We start from the raw sequence: 9,479 nt of genomic DNA on the forward strand, positions 1-9,479 counted from the left end.
TTTCCATCCATGCCGGTAGGGAAATCGAGAAGCATAGCGTCAGACATAGAACTCTGCTTTGCTACACGGGGGTTTCATCATAATCCAACGGGGACTGGATTGTTGCGACAGACACTAATCTTGAGATGAGTTTCAAAAAAATATGATACCAGTATATTGGTCAATAGTATTTTCTTTAGTCAAACTAAATTTTTTAAAGGACTGTAAGGATTTTTACTAAATGGAGCATTTTATAGAGTAAAGATGTTTCTCTCTAGTGGGGGGTGAACTCTCAGTCTTATATTAGCATTTCTGTACTGCAATTTCTTTGAACTTATCATATAAGCTGTCACATACACCAATACAAATCTGTCTGCAGTATACATGAAAGAATTTGAAGCAGTGGGGGCTTGGAAGGCAAAAAAAAAAAAAAAAAATCCAAAAATCTAAAACTGTATAGCACATATTTGGAAGCTAAAACACACAAGTGTGGTACTTTCTCACTTTCCTAAAAACAGTGATCAATCCTGTCAGTACTGTGAGAATATTTCAACATGTTTGAGTACAAAAGTAACCTTTAGCTTACATATAAAAACGTTAATATGTGGTAACTATTTAAAATATACTGTGTGGTATTTACATACGGAAATATTTAAAAAAAAGATCATACTCTATGATTAACAGATTTTCAGTTTAACCAGGAGACACGTTGCTTTCTTTCACTGACCTCAGGTGCAACATCCAGTGACTGTGGCTGTGCAACCCAAGACAGTAATGCAGTTATGGAAAGACCTGATCTTTTTGTTTGTCCTTTGTTTGTCTGTTGTCATCGGCTTTGTCCAGAAGGCCCCAGACAGCAGTTTTTCCCACTTTCTATTCATCCCTATTATTCACAGTGATATGCTTTGTGAGTGGGCGGCAATCCCTTTACATTTTTATGGCTTTTCCCTAAATAATAAATCAATGTCTTAGACACAAAAGTGTGTAAAAACCATTGGGTTTCTTTATCATTTTGAGAGGCAGATAATAAAAATAATAAGTGAAACACAACGGCAGTGGAAGTCATTACTATGAGATGAAACTGGTTCCATTACACTGCTTATCTGCTATTAATTACCATTGTAATGGAGTAGCTACAGGGAGGAATTCAGTGTCCTTCTCTCTCAGTTCTCTGCCATGTATTGGGATCTAGAGAGATGCTAATACGTACCAGTTTATTTCAGATCTGTTTCGTCCTTTCTCTCGGTCACACAAAGATATTCATCACTTTGTTTGCCCTATTCAAACCAGCCATGTAGTGACTCTGTCTCTCCCCATGCATCATAATTAGAAATGTCCTCAAGCTGCACTTCAGATTTGACAAAACACTCAGCCAACATACAAACAATACACACAAAAATGTAACATTTCACCTTAAGTTCAGTCTAGACTGAAACCAAAATTCTGTGAAGCTGTTTGTGCTAAATATAACCACAGCCCACTGGGACGGCTGCAGTGCCTTCCTTTACCTCCCCTTTCCCAGTCCGCCCGTTCAATTTTCCTTACTCCTCTTCTTTTTGTGAAACAACTAGAGGAGGGTGAGAAAGCCCTAAAATGTAGATGCTTCATTAGTAAATACAGTATGGGTCTTATGTGCTGTGTGCATTGTTGGCATTAGTTTTTGATAAAAGATCAGAAATCTGTGTAATGGACTTTTCTCAGTGGAGGTTTTTCCTTCATTGCGTTTTCTTCTATATTATAACCCACTTAAAGCAAATTACAAATATTTCATAGGCATCATTAGACCCCTTTTACTGGGGCATGTTCCTCAGTACTGATCTGCTGTGCCCCAGTAAACTCACACATTTGAGTTTTAACAAGCTCCTATATTTGGCAGTGGATTAATTTAGATTGATAATAATTGATTTGCTGCTCTAATCTAGAATGTCAAAGCAAAATACAAGCTGAGGGGCAGTGGTCAGGGTTCATACACCATGGTGCGCACATACAGGTGCAGCTCAATAAATTAGAATATCGAGGAAAAGTCCATTTATTTCGGTAATTCAACTCAAATAGTGAAACTCGTGTACTATATAAATTCAGTACACACAGACTGAAGTAGTTTAAGCCTTTGGGTCTTTTAATTGTGATGATTTTGCTCACATTTAACAAAAACTCACCAAATCACTATCTCAATAAATTAGAATATGGTGACATGCCATTCAGCTAGCCAACTCAGAATACCTGCAAAGTGTCCTGAGCCTTCAAAATGGTCACTCAGTTTGGTTCTCTAGGCTACACAATTATGGGGAAGACTGCTGATCTGACAGTTGTCCAGAAGACAATCATTGACACCCTTCACAAGGAGGGTAAGCCACAAACATTCATTGCCAAAGAAGCTGGCTGTTCACAGAGTGCTGTATCCAAGCATGTTAACAGAAAGTTGAGTGGTAGGAAAAAGATGCACAACCAATCGAGAGAACCGCAGCCTTGGGAGGCTTGTCAAGCAAAATCAATTCAAGAATGTGGGTGAACTTCACAAGGAAAGGACTGAGGCTGGGGTCAAGGCATCAAGGGCCACCACATACCGCCGTATCAAGGAATTTGGCTACAGTAGTCGTATTCCTCTTGTCAAGCCACTCCTGAACCAAAGACAACGTCAGAGGCGTCTTAGCTGGGCTAAGGAGAAGAAGAACTGGACTGTTGCCCAGTGGTCCAAAGTCCTCTTTTCAGATGAGAGCAAGTTTTGTATTTCATTTGGAAACCAAGGTCCTAGAGTCTGGAGGAAGGGTACATGCTTCCTTCTGCCGACCAGCTTTTTAAAGATGCTGATTTCATTTTCCAGCAGGATTTAGCACCTGCCCACACTGCCAAAAACACCAAAGGTTGGTTAAATGGCCATGGTGTTGGTGTGCTTGAGCCCCATAGAGAATCTATGGGGTATTGTCAAGAGGAAAATGAGAAACAAAATAATGCAGATGAGCTGAAGGCCAAGATCAAAGAATCCTGGGCTTCCATACCACCGCCACTATGACGTCAGCAGTCACAGACCTAAACCCACACTTTGGGGTTAGTCTGCTATTGTTTCAGAGAAGCGTTTAACGGTACACAGCATTATACAAAACAGTTGCATCTTATTCAGAGGTTGCAATGAATGTCAATATTAATCTTTATAGGTCTTATGAGGTCTTCTAATTTATTGAGATAGTGAATTGGTGTGTTTTTGTTAAATGTGTGCAAAATCATCACAATTAAAAGACCCAAAGGCTTAAACTACTTCAGTCTGAATTTATATAATACACAAGTTTCACTATTTGAGTTGAATTACCAAAATAAATGGCCTTTTCCACAATATTCTAATTTATTGAGCTGCACATGTATGCGCATGTCATGCACGTTGGAGCTGCTGCACTGCAATGTGCACGCAGCAGTCCATGTATTGGTGTGCAAAACAAAAAAAGAAATGGACTGTATGTGATGGGGACTAAGTTAAATTTTTGACTCCTGTGGATGGACATAAGAACATTTTTTTAGTGGAGGCAGAGACAAGGAACAGGTTCAGAGAGATGAGGGTGAGAGAGGCAAGACCTGGCTGTAGGTGATAAACAAGGTAATGTTAGTTTAGTTAGCTAGTATGTGACCAGGCACAGATGTTGAATGTGAAGTAAATTAGACCTCCGTACATGAGTGCATCTGATAAATTGGACCACTTTTAAAATGCTATTTATAGCATTTCATGTACAGTACTGGCCTACATGAAATAAAATTAATGTCAAGTAGCCTATGTTGCATAATACATCAGTCTATGATAACTTTGGACTCTTCGTTCTCAATTTAATGACTATAACATAATATGTGATACTCTTGTAACACAGTCCATATGTTCCAGGTGTACTGAGCAATCGCATAACGGAGCTGTCCGAGAAAACGAGAGGTCGTGGAATCTGCTTCTACATGAATGAAGGTTAGTGCACAGATGTCAGTGCTACTGAGGACATATAACACAGACTTAGAGACTTTATCAATTGCAAACCCTTCTATTCTCCCAGAGAATTTTTGAGCTTCATCCTGGTGGGTGCCTATTTAAAGCCGCAGGCCCACGCTAGCACACTTACAGCTCCTGGCCGAACTGATAACTAGCGTGGAGCTAGAACATCCCGACTCTCTACTTACTGTTCTAGGGGACTTTAACAGAGCAAATCTCACCCGTGAACTGCCCAAATACAGACAGCACGTTACCTGTCCCACCAGGGACAAAATCACACTGGACCACTGCTACACAACAATAAAAGACACCTATTACTCTGTCCCCCGCACAGCCCTCGGATTCTCTGATCACTGTATGGTCCACCTTATTCCAACCTACAGGTAGAAACTTAAAGCTGTGAGGCCCTCTTTGTGGACTTCAGCTCAGCATTCAACACCATCATCCCGGACATCCTCCACTCCAAACTGACCCAGCTCACTGTGCCTGCCCCCACCTGTCAGTGGATTACTAGGTTTCTGACAAACAGGAAGCAGCAAGTGAGGCTGGGGAAAACCACATCCAGCACCGAGACAATAAGCACAGGTGCCCCCCAGGGATGTGTGCTCTCCTCTCTGCTGTTTTCACTCTACACCAACAACTGCATCTCGAAGGACCCCTCTGTCAAGCTCCGAAAGTTTGCTGATGATATAACAGTCATTGGTCTGTAATACCCCAGTTCTTTTATTGGACAGCTCTGAATAACGAAGAAGTCCATCTTTCTTCATTTAGTGCAGATTTATTTTAAACCACTAGTAAAAGTACAAATACGACTCGGGTTGCTCCCCCCGCCAGAGACACACACACTGGCTGCTGGAGAAAGGAGTTCCTGGCCACACAAAGCCTAATACTTTAATAATTTTTGGGCTAACCCTTTACACAAATACATTCATTCATTCATTTTCTACCGCTTAGTCCCTGAACGGGGTCACGGGTGGGGCCGGAGCCAATCCCGGCCAGCAATCGGGCGAAGGCGGGGTACACCCTGGACATGTCGCCAATCCATCGCAGGGCTAACACATAGACGAACAACCACACACGCACTCCTACGGGCAATTTAGAGACACCAATCAACCTAAGCTGCATGTCTTTGGGAGGAAGCCGGAGCACCCGGAGAGAACCCACGCAAGCACGGGGAGAACATGCAAACTCCACACAGAAAGGTCCCAGGTGGGGCCCGAACCCGGAACCTTCTCGCTGTGAGGCAACGGCGCTAACCACTGTGCCACCGTGCTGCCTACACAAATACAGTAGATTACAAAACCCCAGATGAAGTCAGTCCGCGGACTCCATCTCTTATCTAGAGCTCCACATACTTGGAGCAGCTGCGTTTTACCTAGTCATAACAAAATGAAGAATCTCAATGTGTGTGTATGTTGTAACATGGTGTGTAGCTAAGGGATTCATTTATTTATTCAGACATAATATTCTAACACAAGATTAAATTCAAGAAAACAATTGGTGCCATGGTTCACTTTTCAGAATCAACATTCTGTCTGCTAACCTTGAAACCAAATAGACTAGAGCAGACTTTGAATCTTACTAAATTGCATTAGTAACACATTAAGGTCTAACAATAGAAATATGCCTTATGAGTTACAAAGGAAGGATTGGGTTTTATTAAATTATTTGATTTATTGATAGATTAACCCGAGGACACCAAGCGATTATATGTGTCAGGTGTCATTTTGTTCCATTTTCCCTGCAAAGAAGTCTTAATGTGCAACAGTCCTGGGTCTTCATTGACACAATTTGCACTTCAAAATGTTCCACACATTCTCTATTTATTTATTTTATTTATTTATTCTTTCAAGCATGTAAAGACAGTTGATATATCAACACACATAATTTTACACATATCCAACAAATGCTAATCCAATATCAATTTGCTTATACCTAGTACATGCTTGAATGGAGTAGGAAGAAGTCAGACTTATCCAGTCCTACCCCATGACATCATCTTACCATCATTGGTTTGCAAGCAGTATCTCTACATAAATAATTATCTTCTACACCACACAAGTAATATACTAAAAAAATTATAACAGAGTGTTAACATTCTTACATAATTACATTCTTAAATAATTATCTTCTACACCACACAAGTAACATACTAAAGAATTAATACAAGGTGTTAACATTCATACACCACACCCACAATGTTCCATCTAATTAATCATTAAGCCTGTTCTTGCATATATCTTGATTGACACATACCTTTATATTTATGTGTAAACTCATCAGCTCTATTACTATTTTTTATGTCCACACTTAAATTACTCCATAGATTTACCCCACTTATGGAAATACAAAATCTTTTTTTGGTTGTACATATAACATGAATTTTTAAATTTAACTGACCCCTTAAATTATATCCCCCTTCCCTTTCATTAAATAGTTTTTGAATTCCACCAGGTAATAAATTGTTCCTGGCTTTATACAAAAACACAGCAGTCTTATATCCCACTAAATCAAAAAATTTAAACAATTTAGACTGTATGAAAGCTACGTTGGTGTGATCCCTATACCCCATCTTATGCACAATTCTTATCGCTCTTTTTTGTAATATATACAATGGTTCATTTAAACGGGAGAATTAAATGAGTGACAAAAACAGCACTAAGCAAATAAAAGTACACTCATGCACACAACATGATTTATCTTCTTATTTTTATACAAGATGCTGACACAGTTACTAATTTTTGATAGTTAAAAAAAAACAAATCCAATAATACATCAGTTAAAACTGATTTACAGTTTAGGTTATTAGTCTGACTCTTGGTGAACTGCAGTTTTTTTGTTGGGACTTAGGAGGTCACAGTCTATGAGCATGCGATAACACACCTGCATGCACAAAAGAGCACACTTACATCAATAATCATGCGGACAGTAGGCAGTGTGGCTGCCAGGTTCTGAGGGTGCGGAGGTCTGACGTTTACAGGAACACATCCAGCATAAAGACATCCGTAGAAGGCTGCAATCAAGTCAATGCCTGAGAGACAGGTGGAGGATAAAGGTGGAGTGAAAATAAAAAAAGAGAGAAAACAATCTGAGCCTAACACTAATTAATCTGGGAGTAATACTGGGAAAGGAAGCTGAAGGCAAACCTACCAGGAGGATAGAGCAGCACTACGTTATCTCCGGTGTTGATGCTGCCCTTCTCAGTGAGCGCTGCTGCTATCTTCTCCGCTCGCTTGTGAAGCTGGACACAGGTCGCTGTTCCTACTGTTACACCCTGCAGGACAGGTGGAATTAATGCAAGATTGGGGTCAGCAGACACGCAAGGTTTAATTCATGTAGCAACCACTAGCAACTTCAATATGTGCATTGATGAGATGCTGCATTTTCCAGTGTGTGAAGAGCTCAGCACCTTGGCATTAAGAAGAACAAAGAGGACGTGGTCCGGGTCTGTCTGTGCCCTCCACTGTAGAGCTTCTGTCAAATACTGATGCTATAACAAGAAGAAAAATGTAATGAGTTGTACAAACTGCACATGTGAGGGTGTGCTTGAATAACTGTATCCATTATTACAAACACAACCATGAAGGGCTCGTACAGGGAGGGTCTGTGCTGATGGAAGAACTGAATTTAACAAGTAAATAAAACAAAATAAAGTGGCACATACCTCAGCAGACAGCTTTATATCTTGCCAATGTGCAAAAACAATTTACATCACATACTCTGAGCCAATCTAATGCTTAAAATAATGAACAATAACTTAGAATGTGAAAGTTATGTCTGAAATAAAACAAGGGGTGGCTACTTAAGGTATATATGTTGTAACAGAGACAAAAAAAAACAAAAAAACATGCACAGTTTTGCTTGTGTCACATTTTAACACAAGCACACAAACTAAAACCACAGTACACAAGTGATTAGAGCATGATGGAAATAAACAAGGATGTGAGGAAGGTGCATAATCCTTACCATCACAGTGGGCCACATACAGAGCTACATCCAAAGAGACAAGACAAGAGCAGAAAGAGAGAGGAGTCCAGATTTTTTTAAATTAAATCTATAAGACTGAGTTCTGCCTAGGCTTGAACCATTGCTGCACTGGCAGTGGAAAGTTTTCAAACCTCAGTGTTTAGGATCATAAGACACTTGAATAATTGGTGCTGGCCCTGTACAAAAGTTTCCTGCTCCTTCAGAATAATATGTATGTGGCTGTTTTCAAAATGGGAATGTGGCTAAAGATTCAGATCAGATTCAGAGTTAGTGGCTTGGTAAGACTGGGACAATGCACAAAGTCACACTACCTTCCGGACAAGATCCTGGTCTTCAATCATGCCAAGGTCCCTGCCTGCAGCCTGGGCAATCCTCTTCCCTGCCACCAGGTTGCCCACCATGACAGATGCAGGACCTACACCGACTACAAGAGAAAACGTGTCATAGAGACAAATAGATGGGCAGAGAGAGGACAGAAAAACATACAGAGGAAGAAAGGGGCAAAACTGGTGTGGGAGAGATTTTAAAGACCAGGGAAACCTTAATATTTGCCCCCTCAGATGTAATCCTGTCAAGAATGAACCATAGGTTTAATTTTTACCTTTCAGGAAAAATAACACAAGGATTAATCCAGTGTAAATACAGGATGCAAAATAACATCACTGAAATGTGACTGTTCACACTGCAAGGATACAGATTGGTTGCCATTTGCCAAAATGTGCCACAGCAACAGCCAGCATGACACTTTTCCAAATTTAGAAACTGTTATGTGTGCATTATGTAACACTATTGGCCATGCTTTCATTTTACAAAACACTTTATACCCCAACTGACTCTTGGGTGCGGGACAGAGCCAAAGGTTTATCTCCACTTGTGCAATTCATACCATGAGCAGTCAGAAAGCTCAGCATAATTATGGGATCTCCTTTTTCCACACACATACCGGGCTGCTTCTGCCGGGGCTTAGGCAGATTGGTGACACATGTATGGGGACACATGAGGATGTTGCAGGGATGCAGGTTGCCGTCTAAGAAGAACTGCTTGGTGTCGGAGATGTGGATGCCACCCAGGGGCGTTTTAGGTAAGGTGTTGGCTGGGACCAGAGCCAGACAGTAGAGGCCCACCTGGTGGATGCTGTCAATAGCCTTTTGAGGAAAACCAACATGTAGACCAAGACTGTTGGGTAGTAGTGGTGTGTTGTCCAAAAAAAATAGCCTTTATCTCACAGACACAGTGAATTAAGTATATCAGCATTCATTTAAAATGAATCACTGTTTTTGACCATTGTTTGTAACCAATTGGTTGAGAATTTTTACATTTTTATTCAAAATAATCATTAACATCACCTATAAAAAAGCTGCTTCACAGTAAAAACTGGAAGAAGGCGATGATGTGATTCACCTGGAGAACTCGACTCATCCACTGGAAGCTGTCCTCCTCGCTGGCATCTGGCCTCTGCTCCGCCACAATCACTACTCTCTCATCATAGAACACTGTGACTGAAAACACAGCGATCCTGATGCAAGCAAACACAGACAAACATAATGCA

At 40.6% G+C, this 9,479-nt stretch overlaps 1 protein-coding gene across 1 annotated transcript in view; it reads right to left on the minus strand.

Moving 5' to 3' along the window:
* Window positions 1–6,804: 6,804 nt before the first annotated feature.
* The window catches only part of LOC109963405 (disco-interacting protein 2 homolog B-A-like), a 71,417-nt gene continuing 68,742 nt past the window's right edge, over window positions 6,805–9,479 (minus strand). The window contains exons 4-10 of the mRNA XM_020605912.1: window positions 9,332–9,446; window positions 8,874–9,075; window positions 8,242–8,354; window positions 7,910–7,933; window positions 7,353–7,433; window positions 7,094–7,217; window positions 6,805–6,974 (exon numbers count right to left, since the gene is read on the minus strand). Coding sequence (XP_020461568.1) covers window positions 6,805–6,974; window positions 7,094–7,217; window positions 7,353–7,433; window positions 7,910–7,933; window positions 8,242–8,354; window positions 8,874–9,075; window positions 9,332–9,446 — 829 coding nt within the window. The remainder of the gene's footprint in view (window positions 6,975–7,093; window positions 7,218–7,352; window positions 7,434–7,909; window positions 7,934–8,241; window positions 8,355–8,873; window positions 9,076–9,331; window positions 9,447–9,479) is intronic.

The sequence above is a fragment of the Monopterus albus genome, unplaced genomic scaffold (genome assembly GCF_001952655.1).
Source record: "Monopterus albus unplaced genomic scaffold, M_albus_1.0 scaffold74.1, whole genome shotgun sequence".
Classification (NCBI taxonomy): domain Eukaryota; kingdom Metazoa; phylum Chordata; class Actinopteri; order Synbranchiformes; family Synbranchidae; genus Monopterus; species Monopterus albus.